Raw genomic sequence first — 14,535 nt, 5'->3', positions numbered from 1 at the left:
ACAGGGAAAGGGGAAAAGCAGCCCGACAAAGGTGAGTTGGGGAGAAGAGATGAGTGACGAAATAGAACTGTAAGTTGGCTCTGACAATGGATTACATCTGTGTTTCAAGTATTAATTCTCCCTAAGTGTGAACGTTGGCTGTGGTAATTTTTTTGATCATAGGAACTGGCTTCAGTAGGAGTAGCTACCCTGAGGAAATTATGGATCTTTTAAGGCAGGTAATCTTCACCTGGCATTTATAAACTTGTTTTTTTTTTCTTTTTTCCTTTGTAAAATATTTCGATAGCTGCATTTTAATATAATTGGTTTCCTTTGTAGTCCTAGTTTAATTTAAAAAGTTGATTTTGAGACAAGGTCCATGAGTTTTATCAGACTGCCAAAGAAATCTATGACTCAAAAAAAGTTAAGAATCATTGTTGTATACTTAACATGTGTGAGACTGCCTGCCATCTAGGGGAGGGGGTGGGGGAAGGGAAGGGAAAAGTTGGAACAAAGTGAGTGCAAGGGACAATGTTATAGAAATTACCCATGCATATGTTATGTCAATAAAAAGCTATAATAATAAAAAAAGAATCATTGTTGTGAAGTATTTTAAATATCTTAATGCTCAATATTATATTCTTTGAGCAATTTTGACTGGGGAAAGTTGATCTTTCTTGACTAAAAGAAGACTGTAAGTTCTCTGTGGTCAGGTATTATACCTTCACTGTGTCTATTTTTATTCTTTGTTCCATAATATTGTGCATCCTATGTGGCTTCTGATAGCTCCAGAAACGCAGCTGGAAGATGAAGACTGAGCTCTCTCTGTGGAGTTCTCCTGCTCGGTGAAGAGAAAGTTCACAGTGCTACCCAGTGGAGTGAACATCAGGAACTGTACCTCAGCTTGGGGAAGCACTGAGAACATCTGTACCACCTGGCACAGGTCAGGGGAAGAGCACACATAACAAGACTGGACTGTGCCTTTAGCTTTGGTCTCCTCTCTAGCTAGATTCTTCTCTTGTTCTAAATAGACTGACAGGAAGATGGATCAGAGAGGCCTGGCTCTGGGAGGAAGAACTGAGGGTGGAAAACAGGACACCATTATTCTGCAAACACTTATTTTTTAGTCACTTTTTTATTATCTTCACTTCTTGTTGAACAAGAACCAGTGCAGGTCTCCTAGACAGCAGAGCTCCAAATCCTGTCCCAACCCTTCCCTTGGGGGCTGGAGATATTTGCAGATTGGTGCTTCCCTGCTCTAAGAATTCTGGACAAGAGAGGAAGGAATTATCAAGGGAGGAATGTCCTGCCACCTGACCCTTTAAAAGCTTACTTATTTACTCATTTTTGAATAGCCACAGACTCTGGGGTACACCAGAAGCACTGCCTATTTTTGGCCTTTATGTGGGAACTCTGTGTAGGCTCCTTATTCAGGATATAGTAGGCACTGCCCTGATAGTGAGGGAACAGGGTTGGGGTCCCATTAGCCCTGGGACATTCAACTTTACAGTAGCTACAGCAAGGCTATGGGCAAGATATGAGAAGAAGAGTATCATTTGGCATCTCCTCAGGTCTGGAGTAGGGGTGATCTCCCCAGGCTGCACAGACCATCTCCTGGCTGCCCTGCAGAGGGGCTGTTGCCATGGAGACCTAGGTCAGCATCGGCTCATCCTCCTCCCCTGCCCATGGCCCAGGTTCTGCCAGAGGCAGCAGCAGCACGTCATCCTCATCCTCTTGGGATGAGGGCACTGTTCGGGGGTCTGGTATGGCCTGGGGGGGTGTGGAGGACCGAAGGTTGGGCATGAAGCGGCCACGGAGAGCCTGTACCACCCCAGACAACAGAGACGAGGGGGGTGGAGGCAGGGTGGTTGGAGGGGGTGGGTCTTCAGGGGCTGTACAGGGGGTGTTGGTAGAAGAAAGGGGCACCTTCACAGGCAATGGAGGGGCCTCCTCTGGATCTCGCCCTCCCATTGCTCCTTCTAAAAGGGTGCCCTGACTGCCCTCTGGGGCATCAGAGGTAGAAGGGGCAGATGCGGCCTGTGGGCTGGAGTCCGGGGTCCTGGCAGGAGCATTTGCACGGGGAAGCAAGCCCCAACGACGGAGGCGGCGGACCAGTCGTCGAGTGGCTCTGCCCCGCTGACGGCGGCGGCTGCCTGATGAGCCCCCTGAAGACACATCCTGACGCAGGATTTGTAGCAGAGACCGAAGGTTCCCCAGCACCGAGTTCTGTAATGGGAGAGATAAGGAAGCATCAGAGTGGGGAAAGACAAAGAGAGTGGAATTCTTTTCTGTCTTCTCTGAGAGGGACACAGAAGGGCAGTGAGTCTGTCAGAGGGCTGTGCGGTTAGCAGGGAAAGCATCACTGAGCTCTGGCTTGGCCAGGAGGCCTCTATCTGCCTGGGAGTCAGTAAGAGGGCAGCTTTGGGATCGTCTGTCTGAATCTCCGCATTTCACAGATGGGGAAACTGAAGCACCAAGGGGCAACCCGCCCACGCTGACCCAAGCAGTAAGTAGTGAAGTCTGGCTGCTAATCCAGCTTTCACGGTCTAAGTCCAACAGGGCCCGAGCCAGCCCGGCTCGGGAGAGTAACTCACATCATTGGGGTTCTCCGTGGGGAAGTCCTCGACAGGCGGGATGGCACCTTGAGCGATGAGCTGCCCGTAGGAGGGGGGCGCTTGCTGCTGGACAATCTCGGCCTCCACTCTGGAAAGCGGGGCAAAGATGCTGTAGGGAAGAACGAGATGGGCGGTCCAACCCCGGGACTCTACCGAGTCAGGCCCTGCTGCTGGCCCCCTCTAGAAGAGCACGACTGGCCTGAATTCTTTAGCCTGTTTTGAACCCCAAACCGTCCAGGCGCCTTCCTCCCCCTGCCCCTCCCCACTCCCCCGCCCCTCCCCGTGGACCCCGACCTGTACTCCTGAGTGCGGATGGCGTAGAGCTTGCAGGTGCAGCCCAGGGCGATGACGAGCAGCAGGCCGCAGATGAGGCTGCCGATGACGGCGGCCGTGATGACCTTCCGGGGCAGGGCGTAGGCGCAGTCCCACTCGTCGCTGCCGTCGGAGCAGTCGGGCTGCCCGTCGCACACCCACGTCTCGTACACGCACCGATCGTCCCTGCACCGGAAGTTGCCCGGCTGGCAGTGCCGGCACTGCTGCTCGTCCGCCCCGTTCACGCAGAACGTCTGGTAGTTGCAGCGATCGGCAGCCGGGTAGCAGGCGCTGGCGCCGGGGGTTCCGGGGGCCCCGCAGGGGTAGTGCCCGGGCAGGCAGCCGGGGCAGTCCTTCTCGTCCGTGCCGTCGGCGCAGTCCCAGACGCCATCGCAGCGCTGCACTTCGCTGTAGCAGCCCTCCCCCGGGCCCTCCCCGGAGCCAGCGCCACAGGGCCGGTCCCAGGGCAGGCAGTAGCCCTTCACGTGGTAGGTGGCGTTGAAGCCGCCGCTGTTCCAGGGCCCCATGTGGTAGGTCACGGTGGCCTTGCCGGACAGCGTCTCCACCATGATGGCCTTGCCGTTGCTGAAGTAGTTGAGGGTGCGGAGCAGGCGAGCGGGGTCCGGGGGCCCCGGGCCGTCGTACACGTGCACCGAGTCCCACTTGCCCAGCTCCAGGGTGGTGAAGCGAACAATCAGCCGCCGTCCGTCGTGGGGATCCAGCAGCCAGAGGCAGGAGTGAGGGCTGGGGTACAGGACGGAGTTGGGATAGCCCGGGGAAGAAAAGACGCCGTAAAAGTCTTCCAGGGAGCGGTTGCAGGCTCGGCCGGGGAGGGCGGTCAGGCTATAGAAAGGGCCCGGGCCGCAGCCGGTCTCGTCCGACTGGTCGCCGCAGTCATCGACCCCGTCGCAGTGCTGGGCCCTGGGCACACATCTGTGATTCAGGCATCGGAACTCCTCCCGCAGACACGTGAAGCGATCTGGGAACGGGCCGGGGCGTTCAGGACGGGCTGCAGACCTGCTGCCCCTTCGAGCCCCACCCAGCCTCGCCTCCCCCCGCGACCGGCCCAGGGGGCCTTCCTCCTCCCGTCTTAGGGCTCCCCATAACCGGCTCACCTTGAGTGTAGGACAGCATGAAGCCTTGTCCCAGGGACCGGCCATTCCCCTCATAGCTGTAGGTGATGGTGACGTTGCCCCCGGAGAACCGGAGGGGGCTGGAAGGCGCTTCACACAGGGAACTAAGTGTCTGCAGAGGGGACTGCAGCCTCAGCTGCTCCGAGCCACACGCCAGGTGCAGCTTCTGGAACCTACAGGAGCCAGAAGTCATCCCAAGGGGCTACGTCCCCGGGCCCCCGTGAGACAGAAATAAGAGCCGGACTTTTACACTATCTTGGGCGGTGGCTTAGAGTTCACAGAGGAGCTCACAGAGCAGCTCCTCAGACTGGAGGGGGTGGGGAAGGAGGGAAAATCTGAAACGGGGCTGTGTGAGGGTCCGCATTGGAAAATTACCGTGCGTAGGATTTGAAAATAAAAAGCTTTCCCAAAAAACCCTCACAACTCCAAGAACTCCATCAATGGAGTCATCTGTGTTTGACAGGCCTGAGGCACCAGGTCACGTGATTTTTAATGCCCCAGATCTGGCCCTAAGTCTGGTCCTCTTGCCTCTGGTGCCTGACCGGGAAAGTATCTTTGGGGATGAACTGAACGACTGCACCTTCTCTTTGCCTTTCATTTCTCCCTCACGGGGCCAGAAAAGATGGAATGATTTCTCTCCCTTAAGAAGCCTTAGGGGGAATCATGATTCCAAGCACTCATGAAGAAACAGGTTACCTACAACTCTGCAAAAAAGATGGTGGACAGGAGGAGCAGAAGGAGACCCATTTTCAGACTGTCAAAAAGTTTATTTGCTTTGCTGTACCGTATTTCTTTATCACAAGAGAGAATTTTTTTTTTTTTTTTTTGTGGGGGAAGGGTTGTGGGAGTGGAGGAAAGAGAAGTGAAAGTGATGTTAAAAAAAAAAAACACACACACACACAAAAAAAACCCGGAAGAGCATCTTTTTGAAACATCTTGTATAGCTGAGAACTCTGACTGCTCTGGATTCTAGTGCAGCAAGCATCTATTTATCTATAACTCGGTAATAACCAGAATTTTTTTGTAGTCTCATACAAGGATAACCAGTGGGCATTATTGTAACCCTCAGGCCAAAGGAGATTTTAGATGGTCTTCTGGATCATCTTACACAGACAGGATTATTTTCAATTCAATCAAAAAAATAAATAAATGCAAGATACTGTCTCAGATAATGGAAAGACATGATGAAAAATAATACAGTTCCTGCTCTCAAGGAGTTTATAATCTAGTAATAATATGATCCATCCACAAATAAAAATAATACAAAGCAAGTGTCAAAAGGGCAAAGGAAGATTCTGTACTATTGTACCTTTCAAATACTAGTAACAGCTCACATTCCTACAGTTCTTTCAGGCTTTTCTCACAGTAACCCTGTGATCATATAGACTCTCCATTTCATGGATGTGGTACCAGAAGGTTAGAGGGACAAAGTGTCCTTATCCAAAGCCACACAGCTATGAGGAAGCATCTAAGCATGGCACTGATGACGAATCAGTTCTCCCATGTTAGCCAGTTAACCAGAACACTCCATTTCTTAATTATGTCTGTTAAGCAAAGCCAAAACTAAGTGTAAGCAAGCTAGGCAAAGAATAACATCAAGGGGAACATGATGAGAGAAACTTTCTAATGTCATTTTATCATAAATGAAAATTATTCCCTTTTTCCCCTCAACATTTTTATTGATGCATTCTTTGTTTTCACATCAGTCTCTTTCAATTCTATTCCTTTTGGTCTTTTCTACCCATTTAAAAAGGAATAAAAAAGAGAAAAAAAATCAGTGTTTCAAAACTAACCAATATGTTAACCTATGTAACAGCAGTCAGGGTTTAATACTGACAATTTTTTACCTCTGCAATAAGGGTGAAATGAATATATTTTTAATGCCAGAAAATTGTTTTTTTCAATGACATGCATGTATGTATTTTGTGATAAGTCAAGGAATATGTGTTACTGAAAAAGCTTAGAATCTCCAAAAGATAGTAAATACAAAGGAGGAACAATTTTCAAAGGTGTGGGGGGAGCAGAGTTTCCAGGTGCAATATACATACTTTGTCTAGGGTTTGCTTGTTGAATACAGTATATTTGACTCATCTTTTACAGGATATTCCTGACACACCTTCCTTACCAAAAATTTCCAAGCTTTCACTTAAAACAAAACAAAACTACAGACTTCCACTGTCTGCTATTCAAAACAGCAGCTTTGCTAGGCACTCTTATTTTTACCATTCTCCTCAGCTCCTTCCTCCTTTTTCTTACTGACCTTCCCCTATTCCAGGTCTCACTGCATCTAGAAGACCTCATTGATTCAGATAGAGAAGTCACGGACTCATGATGCAAAATGAGATTTTTGACTTGATCAGCTTGGAGATTTGTTCTGCTAGAGTGTGCATATTTGTTGAGGGCTGGGATTAAATTATTTTTAATCATACCTTTCTAGTACCTGAGACAGTACTTTGCACTTAATCCATTTTTCTGAGTGATTGAAAATAATCATATCTGTGTGAGATGATCCAGTAGACCATCCAAAACCTTGTTTTTCTTTCTTCCTCTTCCCCCCCCCCCCAATGGTAGTGCAGGGAAAGGAGTGGGGGGGAAAAGCAAGAAAATAAATGCTGGTTAATTTTTTTTTAAATGTTAAGAACTACTGATTAGATTCTCCTGAACAGTCCTGGGATGGATGTTAATGGTCCCCAGGATTATCAAGGAGCAGAGAAGATTAGGGGTGGGGCAGGGGTTCCGAAAGGTTTGGGGAAGAGTCTGGGTATGTGATTAGCACAGAAAGCAGTCATTTGCTCAATTCCAACCCAGCCCAGACCCTGAAATGGACTGGCCTTCAAAGTATGGGAAGTCAGATCAACATGGAATCTCACCACTGCCCCTGGGCCTGTGGGTGGGGAAGCTATGGCAATGTCCACCCTCCCTACCTCCACCCCCAGGATGGTTTCTCAATGGCAATTTCCAGAGGAATGGGGCTCTAGTTCTCACCTGATTGTCACTATCTGCTCCTTGTTGCTCACGATGACCCAGATGCAAGTGATGGGAAGGTGGCTTTCCTGGCCTTGGGGCCATCGAAGACTTCCCTGGACACCAGAGAGCACAGCAGGAGGGCCCCTGCAGGCTGCAAGGAGGAAGATGGGAGTGAGCTCCTGGGGACTCTACACCTACATCTCTAAGGAGGCTTACACCAGGCCTCCTCAAGCCAGGCTGCTAGGCTGAGACCACACCCTAAGAAGGCCTCAGAGACCCCAGCCCAGACTGATTGCCCTCCCCCCAGGGACATCAGGATGCATCAGCACTTCTCAGGACACCTCCCCAGCACACAGCCCGGAGGCCCAGGTGGGGGTTACAAAGATGAATAATCCTCCTCATAATGACAAGGAGGCCTCTTCCCCTGACACAGGCTGGCTGAGTAGCCATAACAGATCATCTAGCCTCTCAGTGCCCCAGGCAACCTCAAAGACTAAATATAGAAGAGCAGATGCTGATCTGCATTGATAGTTTCCTATTCCAATGAAAGAAAAGGTCCAAAATGTTAGAGAGTCAAGAGCTTGAAGAGGAGACTCAGAACCGGGAAGACCAGGGGTCAAGTCCTGCCTCAGACAAGTACTAGCTGGGTGATTATGGGAAAGCTGCTTAACCCCTCTGGTCCTCAGGACAACTCTTGAAGACAGTAAATTTCAGAAGGAGTTGCCAATCTTCGTTAATAGAGGGAATTAGCTCATCAGAGTCATCTGTACCAATGAAATCACAGGTTTGGAATTCCCTTCTTGCCTCAAAAGACAAACCACATTTCTACAAACCTTTTAAGTATTAAAAAGTGTTTTCCTAACAACAACAAGTATAATATAAAGGGGGAAGGAATAAGCATTTATATAGAATAGACTATTTACTGGGTGAGTCACAAATACTATCTCGTTTGCTCCTCACAACAATCCTGGGAGACAGATGCTATTATTATCCCCATTTTACACTGGAGGAAACAAGGCAAAGAGAGGTAAGATTTCAACTGATCCTCATAATAATCCTGGGATGGTCTTCTTATCCTCATTTTACAGGTGAGGAAACTGAGACAGACAAGTGACTTTCATAAAGCTAGTTCACACCTAAAGCCAAATTTAAATCCAGATTTTCTTGCCTCCAAGCCCAGGACTCTCACCCCTGTACTACCAGCCACCTCAAGGTATCAGGGTGGAAGTGTTGACACTTAAACCAAGACAGCCTGGGAAACTGGACACAGTTAATTAAGTCACATTCCTAATAGACCTGGACTCCAGCATCCCGACTCGGGGTTCGGGGTTCATTGTATAACAAGCCACTCTCCCAGACTCTGCCAACATGGGCCTTCTGGTCCAAGTGGGGAGAGAATAATACAGACAAGACCTGACATTTATGGAAGAGTCTCTCTTCTTCCATTGGGCTGCATGCATGAAAAATAAAAGCTACTAGATTTGGAGGGAGTGAATGACAGAGAAGGACTGATTAAGTGAAACTAAGTGTGTGACCCTGGAGTCCCAACATGGAAGGTGATGATTTCCCAATCATAAAATAAATGAATCCCATGATTTCCAAGGTCCTTGGTGAGAACTCTCCATCTGAGCTCAGAGGCCCTGGGTGACATCCCTTCTCTGCCAATTACACCTGTGTGGCCGTTGGCAAGTTGCAGGAGACAGAGTCTCGGATTTGGGCTGGAAAGGATGTCAGGTGTCCCATCTAATCACCTCATTTTACAGGCGAGGAGGCCGGGAGCTCCAGAACCGACTCACCAACATCACAGAGGAAAGCCTCAGAGGTGGACTTCGGTGCTCTTCCCCTGTATCCCACTTCTCTATTTCTGAGCCTCAGTAATCTTATCTATAAAATGATGAAGTTTGACCAGATAATTCTTAAGGTCCCCTCTGGTTCTAAGTCCTGGGATTCTAGGGTCAAAGGTCGTACCCAAGCTTGGAGAAGGAAACAGTGCCCTTCTGGCTGGGGGTGGGGAAGAATTCCTAACCTCCCTCTCCATCACCGGTGTCATCCCTCCTGTGCACTCCCAGGTCCACAGGGACCCGCAAGCATCCCCCCTACTCACCCGGATTTGGAAAGGGGGTCCGGTCCGGGTGGGCCCCGATGCCTCCTGGGGGAACTGGGAGAAAGGACAGGAGAGTGAGTCACCCTTGAAAGCTCATGGGGAACCACCAATCAGAGGAGGAAGAAAGGAAGCCTCCCGATACTTCCGGGCAGCAGGGGACCCCGGACCCAGGACTGGGGCTGAAGGGAAGTGAAAGGGAGCAAAGCAACAGGTGGTTAAAAGTGGGCAGGGAGGGAGGGAGGGAGGAAAGCCCTAGCTCGGGGGCTCGGGCTGCTGTCGGATCCTCAGAAGTGGGGGGAGGGGGCGTGGGGGGGAGGTGAGGAAATTGAGGCATGGGGAGACCCCCGGCCGCGCGGGCGCCTCGCTCCCCAGCCATGCAGGACTGGCAGGGAGAAGACCCTTGAGGACAGGGGCGTCTGAAGCCCTGGCTGGGCACTGGACACGGCAGAGTCTCAGGGGGCTTACCCAGGAGGAGGAAGAAGAGGAAGAAGGCAGGAAACATCCTGGCTGGTCTGAAGGGCTCGGGCTCCTACTCTTCGGGGTGGCCCTCAGGGTCTGTCCTGCCCCCCGGGGCAGCCTCCCAGCCGGGGCCCCATCGCCTCCGCGGGGTGGCCCTTGGTCTGGATGCCAGGGCTGGGGGCGGGGAGGCGGTGCCCGCAGGAGCAGCAGCAGCAGCCGGGGCGGTGCCTCTGGCCAACTTCTGAGTTGTTTTCCCCGGGAGCTTCCTCCTGGGGCCGGCTCCGGAAACTGGCAGTCTTGGGGCGGCTGGGGGGGAGGGGGCGCGCTCCCTGGGGAGGGCCCGGGGGGCTCTTCTGCTGCCCGGCGCTGGGCTGGGCGGCTGAGGCGGTGGGCACGGGTGCCCCTGCCGGGCCAGCCGGCTCCCTCCCAGGCTCGCTCGGGCCACTTCCTCTCGTGGCCAAACTTTGTCTGTCAGTCGGACGGGGCCTTCCCTGCTCTCTCAACTTTGCTGGTCCTGGCTCCCACTTCCTGCTGGGGAAGAGAGGGGGAGGGAGAGAAGGTGTGGGGAGAGGGGGCTACCCCCAACTTTCCCAGCCCTCCTGCGCACCCTCGGCCCCCCCAGCTGTGGGTCCGGGAATGAGGGGGAGGAGAGGAGGGGGGTGACGTCAACTTGGCCCCATCTCCTGCCAATCACCTCGCGGGGCTCCTCCCCCTCTATCCTCATTAACCTCTTCCCTGCTTTGCCGGGACTTCCTAACTGCAGGAGCAGAGGGGACCCCGCCCCGCCCCGCCCCCTTCCAACCTCCCCTCCCCCGAGTCTGGCCCTTTAAATGCTTCTCCGTAAGACCTTTAACCCTTCCCGGCAGGTTTTAACTCGTTTTTCTGTTTTATATTTAACTCCCGAGAGCACTCTTCGGCCCTTGGGATTCTAGGGGACTGGTGCTACAGTCACTCAATAAACATTTATTAAGCGCTTACTGAGTGCCGAGAACCGGGTTAAGCGAAGGCTTACACAAGACATTTATATTTATTATATATTATATGTATCAATCTTTATAAAGCTAAAAGGCATTTTTGAAGTCATCAGATCCACTCCCTTCATCTTAATAGAGGAGGAAACTGAGACCGCGTTCGGTGACATCACTGCTGGGTGACTCAGTAGATAAAGAGAATTAAACTTGCACTCTGGAAGGGCTTGGGACGCGGCAAAATCCGCCTCAGTTTCACTGCCTGTAAAATGGGGTTATTAAACAGTCCCCCTGCCCGGGCATTGTTGCGGGGATCGAAGCGGTAAGATAAAGAAAGTGCTTTGCAAACTTCAAAGCGGGATGTTAATGCTTATTATTAAATAAATAACAGAGTCAGTATTAGAACCCAACAAGTCATATGACCTCCCCCCCCATGCAGTGTTCTTTCCACAGCACCGACAACCACTTTAGGGAAGACGCTTTTAGAGGCTTAATGCTTTTCAAAGCATTTAGTGTCTTAGTGCTTCAAAGTCTCCTGTGCCAGGAAACTTGGCCTGGAAAGCCCCAGGAAGACATTCCTAGCTCCCCGTTTTGAGTCTTTCAGAAGTAATGGCCTCCTGACTTTTAATTTTTCATTTCCACCTGCCTTTGTCAACCTTTCCCCCGCCTCCCCCCCCATTGTATCTGCATCTGTGTAGTCTGAAGCAGATCCCTTCTTGCAATTCGTCCATTAAATATTTATTAAGCACCTGGACTCAAAGGCAGCTCCGAAGGGCTCTGAGCTCAAAGGTTTCAGTCCAGTTTTAGGTGAAAGTCACACCCAAATAGGTGAGTGATATGACAAGAGAGAAAGTGTTAGATTCTCCTAGGCTTTCTCTAGAAAGTACCTAATGAAAACATTGGAGCCTTAATAAGTGCCTTTTTTGGGAGGGGGAGAGGGAAAGACTGGGGGTGGAGGGGGGTGTGTTATGCTCGACTGGCAAACTGACCCAAAGTTGTGCCATGGCTCCTTCCCTGCTCCCAAGACCCTCAGAATATTAGGCTTTCTGTATTTTAGAAGTAGCACAGTTCTAACCCTCTTCCCAAATAATGTGAGATTGCAACTTGAGGTTCATGAGGTCTATGTGTAATTGGAGATGTGAGATTCAAGTAATACAATGAAACTAAGGTCAAGAAGCCTACAGCAAGGCCCCCAAGCTTGTTAGATGGAACCCTTATGAAAGATTTATGGGGCACCACAGAGGAGAATTGCACAATTTAAGTCACGGATGAATTACAATCTGTGTGTTAGGAGGGAATCCTCATGTCAGTGAGATCATCAATGAAGTGACATATGCATGTCTACATTTCCAAGAAAACTTTTTTCTTTTGTTTTTCAGACTAGAATTTCTTTAGTCTTGATAAGGACAAGGAATAGGCCTTCTAACACCTATTATGTGCCAAGCACTGTACTAAGTGCTTTTTACAAATATTAACATATGTGATCCTTACAACAACCCTGTGATTATTCCTATTTCCTATACAGGAAACTGAGATGAATCCAGATAATGTGACTTGTCCAGGGTCACATAGCTAGCAAGTATCTGAAATTGGATTTGAACTCAGATCTTCCTGATTCCAGGTCCAGGGCCTATCCTGGTCATTTGTTTCTTAAAAAATAGACTGTAACTCTTTTTGTTGTTTTCTTTCTCATTTTCCCTCCCCTTTCATCTGATTTTTCTTGTGCAGCATGATATTTGTAGAAATGTGTATAGAACTGCATATGTTTGACATATTGGATTACTTGCCATCTAGGAGAGGAGGGGGTGGAAAGAAGGGAAAAAAAAAAAGTTTTGCAAAGGTGAATGTTGAAAAATTATCCATGCATATATTTTGAAAATAAAAAGTTTTAAGAAAAAGAAAAAGCTTTAATTAAAAAAAAAAAAAAGAATATAATGCAAGATCTTTGAGGGCAAAGTCTAATCCTTTCTTTCTATCCCCAGAACCACACACAAACACATGCAGACATACACACAATTTAAGAAATGTTTGATTGCATAATAGAATATATGCCCAATGGAATGCTGATAAAATGTTTAATAGCTAGCTCTCTGTTTAAAAAAAAAAAAAAAAAAGGTGTAGGGTTTAAGTTTAATCCCCATAGTTAATATTTTCTCCAATATTTTCTTTTTTTAAGTTTCTTTTTCCATCACTCTCTTAAGCCTAGACAATCAATAAAACCATAAATCTAAGCCCTGTTTGCAGATTCTGAGGCATAAATGCTCACATTGAAAATTTACAATTTGCTCAGCTATTCTGAGCTGGCCCTATTACCACTGCATATTACTATGGATAAGTGCTTTTGGGAACGTATAAAGAGAATTCCTTCCCTCAAAAAATTTGCAGCCCTCCTGGGGAGGCAGAATATACTAATTTAAAGATTTATACATGCAATACAAGACAGTGGGAAAATAAGAAGATCCTGGACACAGAGAAGAGGTCAGATCAGGTAGGTAACTGATCAGCCAAGATAGTGTCACAGAAGCACAGGGAAAAGAAAGTTTTAAGGAGACAGTGATGATCAACAGTGTCTGAAGTTGCTGAAATAAGTTCTAAAAATAATGAGAACTGAGAAAAGGCCCTCGGATTTGGCAAACAGGAAGTCATTAGTGACTTATAAGCAAGTGGTTTCAATAGTCTTGTGGGAACAGGAAGCCAAATTCCGGGGGTGGGAGTGAGAGGGTCAGGAAGGGTAGGTGAAAGAAGGAATGGATGATGAGAAAGTGAAGGCAGCCATTGGAGAAAGCATGAGACTTGTTCTGTTTAGTCCCAGAAGGCAGAATTAGAAGCAATGATAGAAGTTGAGAGAGACATGACCCAACCTCATGGAGTTCTTCCTTTCTCCTGGTAAAAAACAAGTTCCAAGATGGAATTACTCTTTCCTTAAAATCCCTTTCTATGTTCTTCCAACCCTATTTTGTATTTATTATTCCTGGTATCCATTGTATCTCTTTAGTTTGTAATCTTTTCTCCTAAATAAACCCATCTTTTGCTAAAGAGAATGACCATTGTAAATTCTTCACATGATCGAACCCTAAGATTTGGGACCTACCATTTTCTGGTGCCCACATCAGCCACATTAAAAGGACTTGTAAGTTTCAATTCATAGTGCCATGTTATGGATGGATAAATCTTCACTCCCTTTGGATGAGAGACAGAGACAAGGAAACAGAAACAGAGAGATACAGGGATGGAGAGACAGACTTCAGAAGTTGTCCAACTCAGTGTTTTAAACATGAAACTTGTTCTGACCACAAAGCCAGTGGTAAGAGACTGTTCCTACCCAAGTGGTAGAATAATATATGTTGAAGTGTGAGAATTGAGGGTAAGAGATCTCTGGTCAATGTCGCAGATTCCTTGTGAAAACATTCGGAAACCCAAAGTTTGTGTCAAAAGGGGATTTATTTACACTAGGAAGACAACTTTCTTAGTGGGCAAAATCCCATTAGGATAATTTTTGCAAAATGTCTGGGCCATATAGCTACATATATTGGGGCTGGTTTGAGACCCTGAATCACCCTTCCCCCAAAGATTCCTTTCCAACCCTTCCCCCACAGATTAAAGGGGACACGATTTACATCATATAGAATGTCTTCTCTCAGAAGCTGTTTGTAGCATCTTGCATGTGGTTGCCCCTATATTAGGTGAACCCGGCAGGTATGATTAAAGTGCTGTTTACAGTAAATTGCCACCCCTCTCTACTAGTTCCAAGTAAAAGTCTGCTCATTTGTCAGATATAATGTAAAGAGAATCTTGATCAGGGAGGAGTTGGAGAGATATTGGGCAGCAGAAAAAGAGAGGACAGTAGCATTCAGTGAATGCTTCTAATCCAAAGAAGACACAAAACATAAATAAAACATTGTCAGTGCTCAAGGATGATTAAGACATTGTTCCAGCCCTTGGAGAATTTATAATAATGTATTATATGTCACATATTCTGTAAGTTTTGCATAGCACTT

At 48.3% G+C, this 14,535-nt stretch overlaps 1 protein-coding gene across 2 annotated transcripts; it reads right to left on the bottom strand.

The window, feature by feature from the left end:
* Positions 1–681: 681 nt before the first annotated feature.
* LRP10 (LDL receptor related protein 10) lies at positions 682–10,207 on the bottom strand. Of its 2 annotated transcripts, XM_074294230.1 has the most exons (7): positions 9,576–10,207; positions 9,111–9,164; positions 7,025–7,157; positions 4,022–4,212; positions 2,889–3,885; positions 2,574–2,703; positions 682–2,205 (listed from the first exon to the last, which is right to left on the bottom strand). In XM_074294230.1, exons 1-7 carry the CDS (start codon positions 9,610–9,612, stop codon positions 1,630–1,632), a joined length of 2,118 nt encoding a protein of 705 aa, XP_074150331.1. In that variant the 5' UTR covers positions 9,613–10,207; the 3' UTR covers positions 682–1,629. The 2 variants fall into 2 exon arrangements, with proteins under 2 accessions (XP_074150331.1, XP_074150332.1); XM_074294231.1 differs by lacking the exon at positions 9,111–9,164 and having other exon boundaries at positions 7,025–7,194; positions 9,554–10,094.
* Positions 10,208–14,535: the final 4,328 nt, after the last annotated feature.

Source organism: Sminthopsis crassicaudata, chromosome 2, assembly GCF_048593235.1.
Source record: "Sminthopsis crassicaudata isolate SCR6 chromosome 2, ASM4859323v1, whole genome shotgun sequence".
Classification (NCBI taxonomy): domain Eukaryota; kingdom Metazoa; phylum Chordata; class Mammalia; order Dasyuromorphia; family Dasyuridae; genus Sminthopsis; species Sminthopsis crassicaudata.
This window is presented reverse-complemented; position numbering and strand designations above follow the sequence as displayed.

Coding starts and splice junctions, on each gene's coding strand:
- LRP10 (XM_074294230.1), bottom strand. CDS start 9,612: ATGTTTCCTGCCTTCTTCCTCTTCTTCCTCCTCCTGG. Junction 4,213..7,024: donor GAGCAGATAGTGACAATCAG/GTGAGAACTAGA, acceptor TGGCTCCTGTAG/GTTCCAGAAGCTGCACCTGG. Junction 2,206..2,573: donor CCACGGAGAACCCCAATGAT/GTGAGTTACTCT, acceptor CTCCCATTACAG/AACTCGGTGCTGGGGAACCT.